The sequence below is a fragment of the Euleptes europaea genome, chromosome 9 (genome assembly GCF_029931775.1).
Source record: "Euleptes europaea isolate rEulEur1 chromosome 9, rEulEur1.hap1, whole genome shotgun sequence".
Classification (NCBI taxonomy): domain Eukaryota; kingdom Metazoa; phylum Chordata; class Lepidosauria; order Squamata; family Sphaerodactylidae; genus Euleptes; species Euleptes europaea.
This window is the reverse complement of record NC_079320.1, coordinates 9,368,814-9,391,629: the sequence shown is the minus strand read 5'-3', so window position 1 is coordinate 9,391,629 and position 22,816 is coordinate 9,368,814. Positions and strand designations below refer to the sequence as shown.

The 22,816-nt window shown below is 44.3% G+C and overlaps 1 protein-coding gene across 3 annotated transcripts in view; it reads left to right on the top strand.

Moving 5' to 3' along the window:
- The first annotated feature begins 844 nt into the window (after window positions 1–844).
- RUFY3 (RUN and FYVE domain containing 3) overlaps window positions 845–22,816 on the top strand; it is a 46,363-nt gene continuing 24,391 nt past the window's right edge. For 2 of the 3 annotated variants that reach the window (XM_056855176.1, XM_056855177.1), the window contains exons 1-3: window positions 845–1,050; window positions 13,744–13,797; window positions 20,713–20,886. In XM_056855176.1, the coding sequence (XP_056711154.1) occupies window positions 873–1,050; window positions 13,744–13,797; window positions 20,713–20,886 (406 nt within the window). In that variant the 5' untranslated portion in view covers window positions 845–872. The remainder of the gene's footprint in view (window positions 1,051–13,743; window positions 13,798–20,712; window positions 20,887–22,816) is intronic. The other variant, XM_056855178.1, reaches the window with a different exon arrangement.

Sequence of the window (22,816 nt, the reverse complement as noted above, 5' to 3'; positions counted from 1 at the left end):
CATCGTTGTAGGATCACTCTTGTTTTATTGTATTATTTGCTTGGGCCGTTGGAAATTGGTTTTTTGTACATGCTTTTGTACATGTTTGGCCGTTAGCTGTATTTCTCAATAAAGAAACATCAGAAGCCTCTGTCAGAGCCTCTTTTTGTTTGGGGAAGTGGGCCGGGGATAAAAGCATGCATTGTGTTACACCAGCGATCGCGGATTGACTAGCACAGTCTGAAAAAGAAACCGGGGATGCTGAGAGCCGGATCGGTTTAATTGCTCGTCCTGCATCATCATCAGCAACATCTATAAAGCATCCTGGGAATTGCCTGCCCTACCGTCGGAGCGAGCTGGTCACATGAGCCTGGATTTTCAGTTCAGTTCATTAGTCAGCCATTTTGGTCTACACCCTGCTTACTGCGCACAACCAATCCTGTTGGTACCCTGCATCCTTGCTTATCTGAGGGAGAGAGAGAGAGAGAGAGAGACGCTGGTACCTTTTGGCAATTTTTGGATACCCTTTTCTTTATATTTTTTATTATTTGGGGCTTTCAAAATACCTTCCTGGGAAGCTTATCTTTTTTTTTCTGATGCAGACATCACGTTTCTTGTGGTCGTTTAGGAGGCATACCTTGTAGTTAAGCTGAAGAAAAGAGGAGGGCGCCGTGGAGGAAAACAGAGGAAGACGACAGAGGAAGAAGGAACATCCGTCCCATTCCCCCCCCTTGCCCTGTGCCTTGCTGTTCTGGAAATAAGTGCAGTATTGCGTGATCCGGAGCAAATATTTTCTGACCCAGCGAGGTATCTTTTTTCCCCTTAATCAGAAAGCTTTCCCCTTTTAGTTCTCCCCCCCTTTTTTCTTTTATTGTTCTACTGGCTGAGTCATCATGTCGGCTCTGACGCCTCAAAGCGATATGCCAACCCCCACCACAGACAAGATCACGCAGGCTGCCATGGAGACGATATATCTTTGCAAATTCCGGGTGTCCATGGATGGAGAATGGCTGTGTTTGCGAGAGCTGGACGACATTTCTCTGACACCCGACCCTGAACCTACCCATGAAGGTATGGTTGTGTTCTGTACCTTAGGGAGGTCTGCGGCCTTTTCTTCCTTCCTTCCTTCCTTCCTTCCTTCCTTCCTTCCTTCCTTCCTTCCTTCCTTCCTTCCTTCCTTCCTTCCTTCCTTCCTCTCTCTCTCTCTCTCTCTCTCTCTCTCTCTCTCTCTCTCTCTCTCTCTCTCTCTCTCTCTTTCTCTCTCTTTCTCTCTCTTTCTCTCTTTCTTTCTCTCTAGCTTAAGGGGTTTGAGAAGGAGCATCATTGATCTGTAACATTTCAGGGCTTTGTGTACGAAGCTACACATTTTAACGCTTTTGTATGCCTTATAATCTGTGTAGAATCTAAGTCGACTGCTGAACTTTTAAGAAGCATTTTTTATTCCTTAGAAAACAAACCGGCTTTGTTTATTTTGAATTCTTTGTTTTCCTTAGACACGCCTCCTTGCAAAATAAATAAATAAGCAAAATAAAAAAGGTATACCAGAATGAGACATAGTTGTGTATTATATTCAGCACCTAAAAAGAAATTAATCTTTGTATTTTAATATGGTGTTTCAATCTGTTTCTTTCTTTAAATTTCTTTCAAAAAGCATCTGTTTTGTCAACAGATTTTTCTATTTAGTGTAGAATAATGTGATGTTTAAGAGATTAGGAGCTTCAAGGGCTTCCTTAGCTAGATATTGTCTCAGTGCTGCACCTAACATGACTATTCCTATTGTTTAATGCCCTGAAAATCAGAAAACATTTTTGACTGTCTCTCCCTATTTAGTTTGAACTGATAGTCGCCATGCTTGATGAAGAAGGTAGTTTAGTTTATAGGAATCAGACAGTGGAAATTTCAGTCCCCCTGTTCTAAGCACCTTTCCTAATTTCAAAACAGTGAAACGGCTACTGGAGCCACCGTGGATCATCTGTCTCTCAAAATACCGTGGGGATGCTCTTTGGGTTCTTACTGCAATTATTGCTATGAATTAGAGGTGAAAACCTACCTGTTTTTAATGTAGCATCATGCCCCAGTTTTTAATAACTATCGTGATGGCAATAATTTTGCTATTTGTCATTTTCATGATGATACAAGAAGAGTTGATTTTTATATGCTTATATGCTCTCTACCACTTAAGGGAGAATCAAACCAGCTTACAATCACCTTCCCTTCCCCACAACAAACACCCTGTAAGGTAGCTGGAGCTGAGAGAGCTGTGGCTAGCCCAAGGTCACCCAGCTGGCTTCATGTGTAGGAGTGGGGAAACCAACCCATTTCACCAGATTAGCCTCCGCCACTCATGTGGAGGAGTGGAGAATCAAACCTGGTTCTCCAGATCAGAGTCCACTGCTCCAAACCACCATTCTTAACCATTACACCACACTGGCTCTCCAAATGGTAGCCATTTTACTGGGTGCTTTCCAGGGAGATTTCTCTCTTTCCCCCCCATCATTTTGCAACAAGCAAAACTGAGGTTGGTCCCTTAGTCGTTTTACTAGAGGAACTTGCCAGTGCATTTCCCCCTCTTTTGTTTACACATTGTTTCCTCTCTCTGACCCGGAAATAAAACACAGCTGTGTTGGTACTGCGTTTTTCCACTAGCTACTCCTGACAGCCTGTGGCACCAGCATGCAAGGTTTCTGCAGGTCAGCAGTGGGTTTTGGCCCACTGTGTAGGAACTGGAAATTAAAGGCAAGAGATCCATAATAAGAGTTTACATCCTCTCTTACACAGTGCCTCTTTGTGCTAATATGTACTAGGCATCTTCTAAAATAATTGAAGGAAGGTTGCTGCTTACATCTAGCACCATAATTGTAGCATGGTGCTGTATAGAATAAGCAAAAAAGGCAAGTCTCTGCCTTGAGGAACTTACATTAGAAGTTTCAGTAGTGGGGCAGACAGTGGAGGAAGGTGAGAGAAGAAACAGATAATGGGACTGAGGAAATACAGTTGTGTGTAAGGGTTGATAAAGTGCTGTACACGTCTCACTTCAACTTACTTTTGTCTCCCGTTCATAAACTTATTATTTCTTAAAAGAATGTGTAAGTATAGTGTGGGAGAGGTGGTTTTAAAAAATTAATTGTCCACCTGACTGTGAAGCAGGGGTCACTGGGGGTGTGGGGGGAGATAGTTGCAAATTTCCTGCATTGTGCAGGGGGTTGGACTAGATGACTCCGGAAATCCCTTCCAACCCTATGATTCTATGACTTAGCCCAGAATCTCAGCTCTGACATCTGTGTATTTTCTATTTGTTTGGGAGAACTTATGCTTGCTTCAGTGCCTGAACTTGCTTCCATGATCAGCGTATGAATTAAAGTTTGCAGCAGTTCAGAAGCGAACACAAACACCCTATAACATCAGAGTGTGGTAACCTCTCTATCTTGGTGTATGAACAGCACCATGGTCAGTACCTCTTGTGGGTAGATTTAGACATGATCAATTGCTTGCAGGCTCAGAGTAGATTCAGAGTAGGAGGGTGTGGCCTCAAGATACTACAGTTTGTTCTTTGTGTAAAGGAACCTGCAATGAACTGGAAGCAATTAACAAGTAATACCGTACCAGTTTAGCATCACTGGTTCTGCCCCCACACTGAGATTTTGCTGTGGTTTGGTATCCAGACTGGAGTGGGCTTTTATTCGGGGTGGGGGTATCTACACAATGCCCCGCCAATTGTCCACTTTCCAGATTTCCCCACATTTTGCTGTGATTTTTCCCCATGCCTGGTTCGGTAGATCGTTTTGGAAAGATCGCAGTCGAAATGTGCTTGGATGCCACACGAACGAGATGGTGCACATTTTTGCAGTTCTTCCCCACGTAGACTGTAAATGTCTCTTTGTTTGTATTGACAGTGAAAGCTAAAGAGAAGTGTCACCATGAGGATGCAGCCTTGATTGTGTAAATACGCCTTGTAGCCAATCTGAATTAATCTTAGTCTTACGGTTTCTTTTATTTTTACTAGAAACCCTCTGGTCCACCAAAGCGTGTTTAAATTTACAAAGCAGGGGGGCATATGTGTTAACACCAGTTGGTTATACCTTCAAATTAGATATAATTTCATCAGTGTGTCTTCTGGCTGTATCCAATCAAGGTCCACCTAGTCCAGTTTTGTTTTCAAGAATCCTGGAAACCAGCAGGCAGCAGATAGTCCACTAAAAATTAAGTACCTTCCCCCTTAAATTATTAGTCCACTTCTCTCCTGATTTCCCTTACAAATATGATTGGGGGGGGGACATGTTCAACAACCCATTGGTTGGGGCTGGCTAGATGAATTGTGCCTTCTTCCTTGTAGGATTTCCCTATGTCTGTTTGGCATGCCCACCCATCCCACAGTAGTGGGTGACTTAGAATCATCGAGTTGGAAGGTACCACCAGGGTCATCTAGTCCAACCCCCTCACAATGCAGGAAATTCACAACTACCTACACCCTACACCCCCACTGACCCCCTACTCCATGCCCAGAAGATGGGGGGAGGAACCCTCCAGGATCCATGGCCAATCTGGCCTGGAGAAAAATTGCTTCCTGACTCCAAAGTGGCAATCAGCATTACCTTGGGCATGTAAGAAAGGGCTATGAGAACCAAACACTGACATAACCCTTCCTGCCCTCCCTCTCATGATTTGCCTAAGTTCACAGAATCAGCCTTGCTGACTGATGGCCATTTAGCTTCTGCTTAAAAACCTCCAAAGAAGGAGAGCCCACCACCTCCCGAGGAAGCCTGTTCCACTGAGGAACCGCTCTGTCAGGAAGTTCTTCCTAATGTTTAGCTGAAAATTCTTTTGATTTAATCTGTGAAAAGGTTTTTAAAAAATTCTGAAAATGAGAGAAATGCCACGGATTAGTTAGAAAACAGGCCTGTCTGCATATAGGTGGAGGGTTGTAACAGTGATTAGTTGGGTATATTGTGCTGGGCTTCTCTTATGAGTTCCAACTTTTTCTCTGTTTTACTCTTCTGTATAACAACTGGTAATAATTTCCGTGGTGTTTTTTTTCAAGTACCGTAACCAGCAAGGAATTTTATAGCGCTCTACCTGATGGGCTTACATTTATTGCCAGGAAGTGGTTTTTCCCTTAGAAGAAATTTACCTTCCCCTGCTGGGTATGACTTAGCTCTCTTAGTAGATTGCCTAGCATTCTGCTCTGGAGACATCTGGATGTGTTCCATCCTTTAAGAACATAAGACAAGCCCTGCTGGATCAGACCAAGGCCCATCAAGTCCAGCAGTCTGTTCACACAGTGGCCAAGCAGGTGCCTCTAGGAAGCCCACAAACAAGACGACTGCAGCAGCAGCATTCCTGCCCGTGTTCCACAGCTTATGCTTTCCCAGTAGAGTACATGGTCTTATAGGAGAGGCTGATATGTGGATTATTCTTCCTGGGGGTGGGGTGGGAGGCTTCGTGATTTTCTGATCCCTTTGGTCCTCGAGATTCTATGACTAATGGATCTTTGGCGTTCAGACTTTTTGAAAACAGTGATGCCACAGGCACTTAACATTTTTATAAAGCTTTCGTTTTCTCATTCTCAGAGGAGTGAGGGAGTAACTGTGCTGTCCTAAATAGAGTTACACCCTCCTCAGCCCACTGAAGTCAATGGACTTGAGTTTATCCCTGTTGACTCTCCTGGACTCAACCATCTGTAAAAGCCAATGTGGTGTAGTAGTTAGAGCAGGGGTGTCACACATATGGCCTGTGGGCTGGCCATGATCCAGCCCCTTGAGAGCTCTTATCCGGCCTGTGAGCCAGTCGAGGCAGCCGCCGCCACCACCACCCCCAGTCTCGATCTGGGCTGGCGAGGCATGGCCTGTCCCAACCAAGTGACATTTATGTCATGGCCTGCCCTCATAACAAATGAGTTCAACATCTCTGAGTTAGAGTTTTGGCCTAGGGTCCAGGACACCCAGGTCTGAATCCCCACCCTGCCAGGGAAGCCTTCAGGATGACTTTGTGGTAGTTATACACTCTCAGCCTAACCTGCCTCACAAGGTTGTTGTGCAGATAAAACGGAGGAGAGGAAAACAACGTAAGTCACTCTTAAGTCCTCTGTGTAAACAAAGGCAGGGTTTAAATGAAGTAAATAAATTGTGGGATCCTTTTAAACCAGCTTCCTGAGATGGTTGTTAAGGGCACAACCATCCAGTGGTTCTGTTCCTACTTGGCAGAGTGTTCAGAAAGTAATTCTGTTGTTCCCCTCCCCCTCCGTGCTGATTAATATTTGCGTGATATCACCGGGATAGTTGAAAGATCTGCAGCAAAATGTTGTCTGTGTGCTGATGAGAAGGGCATTTAGATTCTGATCGGTATTTTAAATTTAAATTAGCAACCCTGAGATTCAATGGCTGAGAGCAGCATATGCGTTTAATAATGAAGCCACATTATTTAAGTGTTCTTTTGTTACCGACTGGCTGTTCCAAAGACAAGTCAACGCATCAGCGCAAGAGATGCGATCGGTACACTCGTCAGAATATATTTTATTTTAATAATTGTTGTGAGACTGTACCGTAACAATAAAGCTTTGAGATTTTGGAGCGCAACTGTTTTGCTTGGCAGTAATTGCTGAAGAAGCGCCATCAAATATTGTCTCACTGGAGAATGGGACTGGCTAGGGAGAGGTTAATAAAATGGGAGCCGATGTGGCACCTCTACAGCCAGCCCCCCAAAAGGAGAATGCTCAGTTTAATGAGGAGAGGCCTTCTGTTCAGCAGTGTCTGAACGCCATTAGGATTCCCAAAGGGGACTAAACTGATTGCAGACTACGAAAGCTAATATTTCAGGAAATTAAGGATTCTGTGGTAGCACTAGAGCTCTGCCAATAACTAAACCAAGGGTTAGGGTCAAACTAGATGCTGTCGGGGGGGGGGGGGAGGGTGTCCATTTACACCTTGTGCCTACACATTCACCTCTAAAGTGGGTAGTAATGGGATTTTTGAAATTAAGAAGAAGAGTTGGTTTTTATATGCCGACTTTCTCTACCACTTAAGGGAGACTCAAACCGGCTTACAGTCACCTTCCTTTCCCTTCCTTACAACAGACACCCTGTGAGGTAGGTGAGGCTGAGAGAGCTCTAAGAGAGCTGTGACTAACCCAAGGTCACCCAGCTGGCTTCATGTGCAGGAGTGGGGAAACAAATCCAGTTCACCAGATTAGCCTCCGCCGCTCATGTGGATGAGTGGGGAATCAAACCCGGTTCTCTAGATCAGACTCAAACGCTCCAAACCACCACTCTTAACCACTACACCACACTGGCTCTCAAATTAAAAATTAAATTAAAAAATGTTGTGCTTGGGTAAGGGGAGCTTAACCATGTCTCTCTCCTTCCTTAATATATTTTGTTGCTTTCAGAACTCTCTCTCTCTCTCACCCCCAACCTACCTTCCATTGCTGGGCATGAACTGTGCTTGAAGAAAAGTGCCGAATGTAGCTACAGGATTTAGTTGTCCATGTGCATGCGTTCCATTTTTTTAATAGGACGGGAAGCCTTTGGTGGCTCTCTACCAACAAACTGTTGAACTGACTAACAAAATGCGGAAAGGGGAGGAGCAGTGGCTCAGTGGTAGAGCATCTGCTTGGCATTCAGAAGGTCCCAGGTTCAATCCCCGGCATCTCCAGTTAAAGGGATTAGGCAAGTAGGTGATGTGAAAGACCTCTGCCTGAGACCCTGGAGAGCCGCTGCCGGTCTGAGTAGATAATACTGACTTTAATGGACCAAGGGTCTGATTCAGTATAAGGCAGCTGCATGTGTTCATGTCTTCAACTCATCCTAGGTGGGTGCATCATAACTATGCGCTCTCAGTTTGGCCATAGACATTTTAATGTCTCTGTGCTTGGAAACCTCTCATTCATGCAGGGAGCAAACACTCTCTTTTCTTTGGAGTCTGAAATCAAAGAGAATTTCTTTCCCAACGGGGGTAAAAAAATCTGAGCTAGGCTTTGCTTCAGGTGATACACCAGGTCCCAGAAGGCAGCCTTGGCCTTGGCCTCTGCGGGGAGTGCTCATTTGGAAGCTGCTGCCTCTGTTCTAGGGAGGATACTTGTCTTGGAACATCCTGGTATTTTGTGATAGGCCTTTTTCCTGTGGCAGCCATTTTGTGCTCCTCACTGGTGGCGGAAAGTGTCGTCAAGTCACATCTGACTTACGGCGAACCCATAGTATTTTCAATGCAAGATATATTTGGAGATGGTTTGCCATTGCCTGCTTCCATGTGGGCTGAGAGAGTTCGAAGAGAACTGTGACTGGCCCCAAGTCACCCAGCAGGCTTCACGTGGAGGAGCGGGGAAATCGAACCCGATTCTCCAGACTGGAATCCGCCACTTTTAACCGTGACACCACACCGGCTCCTCACTACCCGTTCTCAAAAACGCCTCACAGGCTCAAAAACGTTGGGACCTCTGGGATAGAATTGGTTTTCTTGCCACACGTGTTGTCTATTAAAATATTGCTTAAAATTACAGTCAGGTGATGTGTATAAAGTATATATAAAACATAAATGAATTTTGTGCTTAGTCTTGGGTCCCCATCTCCAAGATATCTCATTATGTATATGCAAAAATTCCAAAATACACACAGATCTGAAATATGGACCACTTCTGGTCCCAAGCAGTCCGGATAAGGGATACTCAACCTATATTACCATGTCCATGGAAGTTTCATGTGCTTTTGTTGTTGTTTTGTTGTTGTTGAGTTGCCTGGTGGCAACTTGGCCCACCTCTCCCACGCTTCAGGGTGTCCTTTTGAACAGGTTTAAGGGTCTTCGATGTATGCACTGAGGAGCTGAAAATTTACTTTCTGGATGTGGCCATTGATGCTATATAAAGAGAGCCAGTGTGGTGTAGTGGTTAAGAGGGGTGGTTTGGAGCGGTGGACTCTGATCAGGAGAACCGGGTTTGATTCCCCACTCCTCCACATGAGCGGCAGAGGCTAATCTGGTGAACTGGATTTGTTTCCCCGCTCCTACGCATGAAGCTAGCTGGGTGACATTGGGCTAGTCACAGCTCTCTTAGAGCTCTCTCAGCCTCATCTACCTCACAGGGTGTCTGTTGTGGGGAGAGGAAGAGAAGGTGATTGTAAGCTGGTTTGATTCTCCCTTCAGTGGTAGAGGAAGTTGGCATATAAAAACTAATTCTTCTTTGAACGCTGTTCTGCTAAGTTCCCTGATGCTTTTTGGAGGATGTGAGGGGCTAAGATGGGACGGGGTGGGATCTGGAATTAGATCCTGGCCGTCTCTTTGTGCTCATCAAAATCTGTGAGCTTTTGTTTCTGATCTACTTTTATTTTTTCTGGAAGCAAACTGGTTATTGCCGGGATGCATTCCGAAGAAGCAGAGGAAGCCAAAAACTCTGTAGATGTTGGTCACAATCCGAAGAACTCATGATCCGTTCCGTGTGCCCAAGGTAGCTTTAGATTTCTTGAATTGCAACTCTCCCTGCCACAAAGCAAATAAATGTATTTGATTTAGAAACTCGGAAGTTTCAGAAGTAGTTTTTGACTGATCACGGCACTCTGCTTTTAAAGAATCTTCCTAGGCACTCTCAAATCCTTGGGCATAACTGTCAAGAGGAGAGGATAAAGATTGTTCTCCAAGATGAAGAAGAGTTGGTTTTTATATGCCAACTTTCTCTACCGCTTAAGGGAGACTCAAACTGGCTTACAATCACCTTCCCCTCCCCACAACAGACACCCTGTGAGGTGGGTGGGGCTGAGAGAGCTCTAAGAGAACTGTGACTAGCCCAAAGTCACCCAGCTGGCTTCGTGTGCAGGAGTGGGGAAACAAATCCAGTTCACCAGATTAGCCTCCGCTGCTCATGTGGAGGAGTGGGGTATCAAACCCTTGGATGGTTGCAAGCAAAAGCAATATAGTGGGTTTGGCAACATCTGGCACTCCTTGGCCCTGTTTGGAATTTGATGAGGCTTCGTAAAGAATACATGATGCTAGGTTAGCAAATCTTGTGTTGTGTGTAGCAAGGGATTGATTGCTGTTTACTTTTGAAGAGCTTCAGTTTTTATGCTGACCAAGAGGTGATATAACCATCTTCAAGTACGTGAAGGGCTGTCATATAGAGGATGGTGCCGAGTTGTTTTCTGTTGCCCCAGAAGGTTGGACCAGGTTGAAATTAAATCAAAAGAGTTTCCGTCTAGACATTAGGAAGGATTTTCTAACAGTTTGAGCAGTTCCTCAGTGGAACAGGCTTCCTCGGGACGTGGTAAGCTCTCCTTCCCTGGAGGTTTTTAAGCAGAGGCTATATGGCCATCTGTCAGCAATGCTGATTCTATGACCTTAGGCAGTTCATGAGAGGGAGGGCATCTTCTGGGCATGAAGTGGGGGTCACTGGGTATGTGTGGGGGAGATAGTTATGAGTTTCCTGCGTTGTGCTGTGGGTTGGACTAGATGACCCTGGTGGTCCCTTCCAACTCTATGATTCTGTGATTCATTTTGATTAAGGGAGAGCGTGCCTCCACTTTTTTTCCTCCCCCAGGAAATGTCAGCCCGGATTCAAAAGGGTACGTGTGATGCAGCATTTGCACGGGGGCTTTTCTGGTATGCCGTCTGTGATGCAGCCCTTTCTGTGCCAAAGAAGCTGCTCTTAAGGGTCAGCGAACCTTTTGGAATGGCTTGTGATGAAGCGCAGGGGGATTGGAATCCCCCCCATATACACATCAATGCATGCAGAATAGAAGTTTCCCATCAGCTGGAGATACCTCCAGAAATATAATGAAGGTTCATTAACTAATATCAGCTCCTCAATTGCCAGCTTAATTGTTCTTTAAAATCTGAGGCTTGAAATTCTTTCCTTGAGAATTAATGATGTTCTCAGTGTATCCTGAAAATACAGAAGACCTTTCTCTCCCCCCCCCCCTCCTTTAAGGGACTTGAAGCTTAAAAATAATTATACAAGCCTGGGGCCTGTTAGGGATTACAGGGAGGGTGGTGGTGTCAAATGAGACCTCCCACCCTAGGGTTGCCAGCTCCGGGTTGGGAAATACCTGGAGATTTTTGGGACGGAGCCTGAGGAGGGCGGGGTTTGGGGAGGGGAAGGACTCCAATGCCATAAAGTTCAATTGCCAAAGCAGCCGTTTTCGTCAGGTGAACTGATCTCTATCGGCTGGAGATTACTTGTAATAGCAGGAGATGTCCAGCTAGTACCTAGAGGTTGGCAACCCTATCGCACCCCCAAACTGCTTCCTGGGTTTTGTAAGTTCTTGGGATCTTTAGCATAGTGCTTTTTCCTTTTGAAGCATATTTAGTCAGCAGCCATTTTTGAGGATTTTTTTTCTCCCTTTGGGTTAATTTACAGAGTTGTATCTTTGTATATACCTGGATGTAGGGTAGTCAACCTCCAGGTACTAGCTAGAGATCTCCTGCTATTACAGTTGATCTCCAGCCGATAAGAGATCAGTTCCCCTGGAAAAAATGGACTCTATGGCATTGAAGTCCCTCCCCAAACCCTGCCCTCCTCAGGCTTCGCCCCAAAAACCTCCCACCGGTGACAAAGAGGCTCCTGGCAACCCTAACTGGAGGACCCATAGTAGGTATGGAGTCCTATATGATGTGCAGGTGACCTGGTCGGCGGCAGAAGGACCAGCTAATTTACTGTTAGGCACGAAAGCTGCTGTGAGGTATGCCTTGTTTGTTAAGTAGCAGATAAAATAGGCACTTTATACATTCATAGGCGATAGGTGATTCAGCATTTGCACTGGGGGTTGCTTTGGCGCTTTCTAAGAATGTATTTAAAAGTTGTTGCGTGGGTGTAACAAGGTATGTGATGGAAACCTCAGCGTAGTACAAACTTCCTCGAGCCTACATCCCATGCCGTGAATATGTGTGGATGCAAAGAATACAGTAGCCGTCCATTCACCCAAAATAAAAAAAGCGAAGTAAAATAGAAGATTTGCATCTGAGAACATAAGAAGAGCCTTGCTGGATCAGACCAGTGATCCATCTAGTCCAGCATCCTGTCTCACACAGTGGCCAACCGGTTGTTTCGTAGAGCCAACAACTGGGCATCGAAGAAGAACAAGAGTTGGTTTTTATATGCCAATTTTCACTACCTTTTAAGGCGAATCAAACCAGCTGACTATCTCCTTCCTTTCCTCTCACCACAACAGTCACCTTGTGAGGTAGGTGAGGCTGAGAGAGTGCAAAGAGAACTGTGACTAGCCCGAGGTCACCCAGCTGACTTCATGTGTAGCAGTGGGGCAACCAACCCGATTCACCAGATTAGAGTTCGCCGCTCATATGTAGGAGTAGGGAATCAAACCCAGTTCTCCAGATTAGTGTCCACTGCTCTTCGCCGCTCCTGGCTTTACAGTTAGGTAGAATGTGAAAACAGGAAGTTGGAAATCAGATCTCATCTCTGGGAAGTGGTGCGCTTGTGTTTAAATGTCAGCATCAGGTTTAAAAAGTGTACTGTTGGTTTTTATACGGATGCTTCCTCTCTGTTTGCAAGTCGACACATGAGTGAGGGTGAAGTAGCTTCCCTGTAGGAGGGAAGACGTAACGGGGTGTGTCTTGCCTGCTCCCTGGACGTTTTATTAAATCCCTCCTCGTACAAGGAAAAGAATGCTTTCATTCAAGTTTGTTGCTCAGCCTGCTTGCCGACTCTAAATGAGTCTTGGAGAAGAAGGGAACAAAAAGTAAGTATAAAATTCAAGAATGCTTGAATTTTAGTGCCTGTTCGTCAAGGCGGCGAGTTGTGAAAACCAAGGCCCCCTCTGTCGTCTTTCCTCTTAGAGCTGCCTGGAATTTGCCCTTTTAGTATTTCCTCTCCTTCCCTTCTTACCTGATAACTCTGTGCAGCTTCCCTGTGCAGAGATTGTTTACGGAAGGACATTATGGCCATTTATGAATGGGAGGTTTGACCTTGGATTTGCTGCTCTCTAGATACACATTTTCCCCATCCGAATTCTCAAAACTCTGCATGGGAGCTTATTGTTGAGTTTGGAGAATTTGGATGGGGAAAATGTGCATCTAGAGAGCAGAAAATTCAAGGCAAAACTTCCCATGCATAATTGGCCTATGTGTGTGTGTGTGTGTGTGTGTGTGTGTGTAAAGTGCTGTCAAGTTGCAGCCGATTTATGGCAACCCTAGTAGGGTTTTCAATACAAGAGGCGAACAGAGGTGGTTTGCTATTTCTTGCCTCTGCACGACAACCCTGGCGTTCCTCGGTGCTCTCCCATCCAAGTACCAATCAAACCCTGCTTAGCTTCTGAGATCTGACGAGATCAGGCTAGCGTGGGCAATCCAGGTTGGGGCCTGTGCATTGCTAGCATATTGAATAAGGTCATAACAATATATTTAGCTCTAACTTCACAAAGGATATTTTAAGGCTTGTTCTGGTTGTAGCTATGTCTTTCATTTACCTTGATTTAAAACTCTGGAATAGATATTGAAGTTTTTTGGGGGGTGATAGTACTGTGAAAGTAGAATCGGGGGCAATTTTGAGTTTTAACTTTTCCCCCTTTTGTCTTTAAGTTATATGCTTTCCTCTGACTTAAGGAACTTAAAGAAACATTCTTTTCCTCTTGCCTAATACATTTTATTATGTTGGTTTACGCAGACTAAAGCAGCTTCTGCGTGTTAAATCTCTAACCGCTGCAATCTGTTACAACAAGCTCCCTTTCCGTCCCTTTTTCTTACCTTGATTTTTTCCAGTCTTTTCTTTGGACCACGGCTTGCATGACATTTTTTTTCTTTCTTTCTTTTCCTTTCCTTTTTGCCGTTTTCAAAGACTCTTGGGAGGATTTGACAGATTTGGTGGAGCAATTGCGCGATGATACAGAAGGTGCGTGCCACACCAACATCTTTCAGCTATTCTTTCCATTTCATTTCCAATCGGCTTTTGTTGTCTTTTTGTTTCGTCAACTACCAGTGGTAGTTGCTCCATTCATATGTATGTCTAAGCATTGTTCTACTGACTTTTTTTGTTTAATCTCTGTGCATTTTCCTTTAAAAACCAGTTCTGTACTCATTCTTAGGGTTCATCCATGCTGCCCTTTTTGGGAGTGGGTCTGATATTGATAACCATCAGGAGGTGGTACAGTACTAGGGTTGCCAGGTCCCTCTTCTCCACCGGTGGGAGATTTTTGGGGCAGAGCCTGAGGAGGGCGGGGTTTGGGGAGGGGAGGGACTTCAATGCCATAGAGTCCAATTGCCAAAGCGGCCGTTTTCTCCAGGTTGAACTGATTGCTGTCGGCTGGAGATCAGTTGTAATAGCAGGAGATCTCCAGCTAGTACATAGAGGTTGGTACAAAACTGGAGTACCCTTATTCTATTGTACTAAAGTCAATGAAAATAGACAGCATAAGTCAGAAAAGTGCAATATGTATGCCTATCAAATAGTACCAAAACCATAAAATATACACAACGATTACGTATGTTCTCAGAATAATAACAAACATACAATTATATTATATTGAAGTCTTCAGACTAACGCATAGTATTTTCTTTACCTTTAGGTTGGCAACCCTATGCAGTACACATTTCATCCTGAGATTTGTTACTCTTTACGGCTGTACTTCCGGAACAGGGGTCCCCAACATGTGCCCATAGATGCCATGGTGCCCGCCGACACTTTTTCTGGTGCCCACCAAATGTTTTTAGGAAGTAGGTGGGGCCAGTTAGGGCTTTTGCCCAGCAAGGCTTCTGACTGACTGTTGGAGATTTGATTGGCTGTGCAGATTTTTTAAATGTTGCTTTGGCAGCAGCTGCCACCACAGCACAAAGGATCTGCACTGTGTGACTGAAGTTGAGCTGCGGCAGCCATTTTGTGGCCTGGCTCCGCCTCCTGCTGCAGCCATTTTGTTGCTGTGCCCGACATGCTGTGTCAGAATTCTAAATGTGCCCGCAGGCTCAAGAAGGTTGGGGCCCCCTGTTCTGGAGTTGGGGTGCATTGTGTGCGTGTATACTCACATACAACATTAAATGTCAGCAAAGAGGTACAAATTATCCCGCGATAGATCATTCAGTGTCCCATTTCCCAGCCATTGTTCCGATCCTCCTCTTCCATTATTAGAAATTTTAACCTTTTTTTTAATTGCTCCATTATGTCATACCTGTTCACCATAGACACCATTCTAAATTCTTCTGCCAAACTAAGCTTGACTAGTTCAGGAAGGATCCTGCCTTTGGGTTTCCTTGTTGGGTTTTGGGTTGGGGTTTTTTTTTTTTTTAATGCATATTATAGAGTATGGATGATCATGAGTGCATTTGTGCAAGTTTAAATGTTCATGGAAGAGAAGGTAATGGGTATGTGTGCACATAGAACATAAGAAAGGCCATGCTGGATTAGACCAAGGCCCATCAAGTCCAGCAGTCTGTTCCCACAGTGGCCAACCAGGTGCATCTAGGAAGCCCACAAACAAGACTGCAGCAGCATTGTCCTGCCTGTGTTCCACAGCACCTAATACAATAGGCATGCTCCTCTGATCCTGGAGAGAATAGGGATGTATCATGACTAGTATAAATATGTATACGGTATATACATAGGAAATGCATACAAATGACCACCAGAAGAAGGAGAAGCAAAACTGAGCTTGTTTGGAAACAGGCTCAGGCTCAAACAAGATATACATACGGCAGCAGACCTAATTAGTTAAACCTGAGTCTGCCTAAACTGAGGGGATAATTTTAAGAATAGGATTTGAACCTAATGGATGAATGTTTTTATATTTATATATGGACTGTAACTGTGTTTTATTTAAGCTTAGTTTTTAATGGTTCTCTTAAGAGTGTATGATTATGGCTGTTACCGCACTTGTATTCCCAGCGATGTATTAAGAGTTTGAAAACGTTATAAAAAATACTGTTTTCACTTTGTTTGGCCCCTTTAGCTGTGAAGATGTCTTCCAACCATTTATAAGCCGTGGTATCCAAAAACCCTTTTAAAGCGATGTTTTTTATAACATTTTCAAACTCTTAATACATCGCTGGGAATACAAAGTGCGGTAACCCCCTATGTTTGACAAGTATTTATTGATGTATATAGCTATTATTCTTTTATTATGTAAAGGTTTTTATTGTTGGTCTTGGACTGTATTAAACTATTACTAAAAAAAAATTACTAAGAACAGAAGAGGATAGGCAAGTGAGAAGAGCAGACCCCTCCCACAACTGTCCTCCCCTGGAGTTCCTTTCCCAGACATTTTTCTTTGAATCAGAGAGATTCAAAACAGATAAAAGGAAGTATTTCTTTGCTCTGCCATTTGCAGGGGAAAATTGGTCGGCATTGGACAGGGGGGTGCCCTCCTCCTTTCACCTTCCCTTGACAAAGGCGGGACTCCAGGTTTGCTGAGTTAACGTCTAGTTATGCTCCAAGTTAATTATAAAGCTATTAAAACCGAGTTCTGTTCTGAAGTCCTTCCGTTAACTTTGTTTTACACTACATGCTTTCCCAGTGGATTGTTTGCCATATAGCGCTAACCCCTGCTTTGGCTGAAAGGAAAGATTGGTGGTGGTTGGGGGTGGGGAGTGTAGTGGAAGCTGTGTCCAAGAGGAAAACAAAATTAATGGGAATGTCCTCTGCAGCAGGAAAACGCACATTATGCAGGAGATAGAGGAAGTGTTGGTTTGAAGAGTTGTGCAAGGTTTGAAGTGGAGTGGGGGGAAAACGTATTGTCTCTGCAAAATGTGTCCTTCTGTGCATATCACACATTTGGAAATGGTTCCAAATGGTGATTTCCAAAGCTGTTCAGAGAGACGGAGAATAGTGGCTGGCTGACACCAAACCGTTCTGCAAAATTCTCTAAATCGGTAGCCCTTACTTGAAAAGGAGTTATATGAAATCAGTCGATAAAACAATGTTTTCAGTCTTCTGCTGTTGAACATGAATTCTCCAGTGGCTTCACACAGATTCCTAATAGATACACGTTATAATGTGGTGTTGGAGGAGAGTGCTACGGATACCGTGGACAGCCAAAAAAGCAAATCAGTAGGTTCTAGATCAAATCAAGCCTGAACTGACCCCAAAAGCTAAAATGACTAAACTTAGGCTATCGTATTTTGGTTACATTATGAGAAGACAAGAGTCACTGGAAAAGACAATAATGCTAGGAAAAGTTGAAGGCAGCAGGAAAAGAGGAAGACCAAACAAGAGATGGATTGACTCAATAAAGAAAGCCACAGCCCTCAGTTTGCAAGATCTGAGCAAGGCTGTCAAAGACAGGACATTTTGGAGGACATTGATTCATAGGGCTGCCATGAGTCGGAATAGACTTGACGGCACTTCACACACACACATAAGGGTTAACCTAGGTTTAACAGCAGCTTCAACATGCTGATGTTAATTGAACTTTGCCTCCCGTAGTCTAGCTACTTCTGTGTTTCAGTTCTTTAACTATTTGTATAATCTTCTTACAGAGCACACTGTACATCCCACTTCAATTTTAAGTATACTTTTTACACGTCATAACAAACATGCCAGAAACTGGCCCGATTTGGGCTTTAAGAGAGGTGAGAGCTTTGCCCGTGTGAAAACTCACAATTCTGCTCCGCTAAGATTCCAAGAACTCAGGACAGTTTATCGTGCACTGGTATTATGAGCCACTGCATAGCAACACAGGGGACAGAAGCTGTAGTAGTAGTAGTTGGACCTCCTTCATGTGTAGAAGGACCTACTGCCTGGCAATTCCAGCCAAAATAGCTCAAATAGCAGTTGCTGGAGAAAAACTTCCTTTTTCTGAGAACCTGGAGAGCCGTTACCAATCAGAGAGGAAAATACTGAGTTAGATGCTCTGTACTTTATTCAAGGACCATCGTGGCCTTAGCATCCTACCCTGCCGAGAATGAGTTTCATGGGAACAGAGTAGGGTTGCCAGATCCCTCTTCGCCACCCGGGCAGGGTTTGGGGAGGGGAGGTACTTCAATGCCATAGAGTTAGGGTTGCCAGGTCCCTCTTCGCCACCGGTGGGTTTTTTGGGGGGCGGAGCCTGAGGAGGGGGGTTTGGGGAGGGTCTTCAATGCCATGGAGTCCAATTGCCAAAGTGGCCATTTTCTCCAGGGGAACTGATCTCTATTGGCTGGAGATCAGTTGCAATAGCAGGAGATCTCCAGCTAATACCTGGAGTTTGGCAACCCTAGAACAGAGCCAGGGTCACCTGCCCAGAATGTACTTCACCTGTTACTCGATTAAAATCAAAGCGGCTTCATGAAGATGACAAATTCAATTTCTCCCCCAGTAAACCCCCTTGTCTTTTGCTTTACCTGATTTCTTTGACTCGGTATTATGCTACATTTTGTTGCCTCTGACAACAATAAATCCTTGCTCAGTTCTTTCAATAACAGCAGTGTTTTGTGTATGTAACAGATTGGAGTAAGGAGACTTTGGCCAGGCCCGTTTGCAAGCTAGGAAACTTGCTACTGTTTGCCAAGCTGCTTTCTTGGCAATCTCTTACATATACAGATTTGGGTGGGACCTTGGAACTTGGCTAGGAAAACAATTTCTTCCTTTGTACTCTTTTGGAGGTGGTTTGATTAGAATGGATGTCCAGGAACTCCTCTCCTCTAAATTTTATGCTGGACGAGACAACTGTTAACAATTGGTGGCTAGTTTAATTTTGGAGACCTACATTGCTACAATCCCTGGAAATTGCAGTAGAAACAATAAAGATAGACCCCCCTGACTTACGAGGAGGATAAAATTAGCCCTGAATTGGTTGTCTTTTAAAATGTGATGGTTCAAAGTGTGTTAGGGTACTTTCACACATGCCACATAATGCACTTTCAATCCACTTTGCAGTTGGATTTTACTGTGTGAAATGGCAAAATCTACTTGCAAACTATCATTAAAGCGCACTGCAAGTGGATTGAAAGTGCATTATTCAGGATATGTGAAAGCGCCCTTAGAGTGTTGGGCTAGGATCTGGGAGACTCGGGTTCAAATCCTAACTCTACCATGGAAGCTTGCGGGGTGACCTTGGGTCACTCACACGCTCAAGCTGATCTACCTCACAGGGCTGATGTGAGGATAAATTAAAGGAGAACGATGTTAGCTACTTTGTTATCCCCACTGGGGAGAAAGATGGGGTACAAATGAAACAAATAAATATAGGGTTCAATTGAATTTTATTAGGGTAGCAATATTGCCTAGAAAGATTGTTAAAGCTCCATAATCAGATCATAAACATTGCTGCAGATCTCCAGTGCAAGTCAGTTGTGACTATTAATAGCAAACCCTACCCTTATTTCTCTTCAACTGTTTTTAAAATTCAATGTTGGCCATCAAAATATTGATCCTGTTGGCAATTTTATTTTTTGTCGTTTTCTATAAAAACATTTCTGTGACCTTCAGATGTCTTCTTTCCTTGGTTTGGTGGGTCTTGGGGCAGGGTATGCTTTCTTTTAAGTACAAATTAATACTTTTGGCTGGCCTTTTTCTCATTTCCATATATAAACTAATCTTCCTGATATAGGAGGTTAAATGTAATTGTTCAGGCACTCTCCGGAGTCTTACAGGCTTGAAATGGAACATAGCTGCCAGAAAATTATGTTTAACCCTGCAGTCCGCAAAAGGCCAAAATTTTGTCCTTACATGCAAATGACTCTGGCTTCAGTTTACCGAACCGAACAATTCTAGGCGTGTTAAGTTGATGCAAACATTGAGAGTTCCAGTATGATGGAAGAGATGGAAGTTGTGAAGCAGAATCCAGTGAGAAGAAACACCTGAGGAAAGGTGATCTTTCTGACCAGATGTCAGAAGTAGACACCAGATAACAGCCAGTTGGTGACTCTCAGGCTGGATCTAATACCCAAATCTGGCTGCACCCCATTTTACAAGCACCAAATGCCATCTGTCAGCAATGCTGATTCTGTGACCTTAGGCAGTGCATGAGAGGGAGGGCATCTTGACCATCTTCTGGGCATGGAGTAGGGGTCACTGGGGGTGTGGGGGGGAGGTAGTTGTGAATTTCCTGCATTGTGCAAGGTGTTGGACTAGATGACCCTGGTGGTCCCTTCCAATTCTATGATTCTAAATAAATTTGTGTACAGTTTTATTTTGTAGGGTAAGAAATGTGTCCTTGACCTATAAGACTTCAGTGGTGTATCTCTCTCTTGAATTTGGTATGTAATGTCTTAGCAGAGCATAACCATAAAGCCTTTATTGACTGGATCAGTTCTATTATGGGGTTGGCTGGTAAGGCAAAATACCCCTTCCCCCCCAATCTGCGGAATTAAGCAGACCTTGAGAATAGAGACGTTGGACGTCTCTTTCTTACAAAATCCTCACCACATTCTTTAATCTCTTACCTCCGGCATTCGCATAATTTTTTGTGAGATAATTATAAAGTGTGTTTCATTTGTTAGATTATACAATTCCCTGGAGAACATACTAACTGGAATATTATGGGGAGTCCTTCAAAGCATTTTTCTGAGACACTCCCAGTTTTTCTTCTATCTGTATAAATATTCAGGCAGTAAATGTTCAGGCGGCTTCGTTGCCTTTTTTATACTCTGAGATCTGTCTGTTGTTCTGCCTTCATCCAAGCTTCCCCCCTTTTCTTTTGTTAAGCAGATACTAAAGCTTTGCTCAGTTCCTCCAGGTATTCTGCCCGTCTCTCTACCGCAGCTTCCAAAGTGTGTGTTGTGCTGAAAATGACCTCTGCCACTTTAAAATCCACTTACTTTATTCCGATACAAAGGTGATTGAGATTGTACTGCTTCGTTTTTTTCCTAACCAAGCCTTTTGTATGTGTGTGCGTTGCAGATCCCAATTATCTCATGGCGAATGAACGCATGAACCTGATGAATATGGCAAAACTGAGTATAAAGGGCTTGATTGAATCTGCACTTAATCTGGGCAGGACGCTGGATTCTGACTATGCACCCCTTCAGCAGTTTTTTGTAGTAATGGAACACTGCCTTAAACATGGCTTAAAAGGTGAGTGTTTGGATTTGATGGTAGGCCTTGCTTTGGGATGTAATCACTGTGTCTCTTGTTTTGATCCTGTACAAGTAGCTATTTGCAGAAGTTAAGTGGGCAAGGCATCAGCAAATGGAGGGCCTCGGCCCAAATTCCGCTCCCTAGGTCATGTGAATTGGCACAGGCAACTGAAAGGTGGCAGCTGTAGAGGAACAAGAAGAGTTGGTTTTTACATGCCAACTTTCTCTACCACTTAAGGGAGCATCAGACCGGCGTATAACACCTTCCCCTCCTCTCCCCACAACAGACACCCTGTGAGCTAGGTGGGGCTGAGAGAGCTCTAAGAGAGCTGTGACTAGCCCAAGGTCACCCAGCTGGCTTCCTGCGTAGGAGTGGGGAAACCAACCCAGTTCTCCAGATGAGCCTCCGCCGCTCATGGGGAGGAGTGGAAAATCAAACCCGGTCCTCCAGATCAGAGTCCACCTCTCCTAACCACCGCTCTTAACCACTACACCGTGGTGGCTCTCCGTAGCAACTGAACTGGGTGGCAGGGAATGCTGCTTGCAATGGTGGCCCATCTTTCCTTACTTCATCTCAAAGTGGAGACGTAGTTTATAAGCAGGGTTCCCCAATGTGGTGCCCGTGGGTGCTGTGGCGCACACTGACACCTTTTCTGGTGCCAACCCAGTGTTTTTAGGAAATGGGGAAGGGCCAGGTAGGGCTTTTGCCCAGCAAGGCTTCTGACTGATTATTGGAGATTTGATTGGCTGTGCAGATTTTTTAAAATGTTGCTTTGGCAGTAGGTGCCACCACGGTGCAAGGATCTTATTGAAGTTAAGCTGTGGCAGTCGTTTTGTGGCTGGCTACGCCTCCTGCGGCAGCCATTTTGTTGCTACGCCCCCCATGCCATGTCATAATTCCAAATGTGCCCGCAGCCTCCAAAAGGTTAGAGACCCCTGCCCTGGGGTAAGTGGAAGGAAGATATTTCTATGTTTATTTTTATCGGGCTGTTTGTTTGTGTTAAAAAAAGGTTTGTGAAACAATCGTAACTATATGAATAGATATTCCTTGCATGATGAATATTAACTAGATAATTGTTTCCTGAAAGAGAGAGAGAAAATCTGAAATCTGACAATTAAAGAGCAGGGGAGAAAAAGATGAACAGCTCCTTTCTTCCACTAGTGATATGTAGATGAAACTGCCCCATTCATCTGTTGCTTTAGCAGTCATATCTTGTTCTGGAAAAAACTTTATTATAGTATCAAGCAAGAAAATACAAGTTACTTCTGTTTCATATGCCAGTGGTTTACATTGGCATTACACCCAACTTGTCTGACTTGAGATTCTTCACATCAGTGGTAGCCTAAGGCTCAATTCCTAGTAATGTAAGCGCTGCCACTGCTTCTGCTAAAACAAATTCCAGTGTCCTTATCTCTGTAGAAACCTTAGCTCTGTTTCCGAGAGCTGTCAGTTGGGGCATGGAGACAGAGGTAAGTAGGATCATAGAATCATAGAGCTGGAAGAGACCACCAGGCTCATCTAGTCCAACCCCCTGCACAATGCAGGAAATTCCAAACTACCTTCCCCCCACACCCCCAGTGACCTCTACTCCATGCCCAAAAGATGGCCAAGATGCCCTCCCTCTCATGCTCTGCCTAAGGTCATAGAATCAGCATTGCTGACAGATGGCTATCTAACCTCTTTTAAAAAACCTCCAAGGAAGGAGAGCTCACCACCTCCCGAGGAAGCCTGTTCCACTGAGGAACCGCTTTAACTGTTAGAAAATTCTTCCTAATGTCTAGGCGGAAACTCTTTTGATTTAATTTCAACCCATTGGTTCTGGTCTGACCTTCTAGGGCAACAGAAAACAACTCTGCACCAACAACTTGGATTAAGATGAGGAAGCAACCAGTGGAGTTTTGAAATGGATTGTTTGAATTTTTAATGC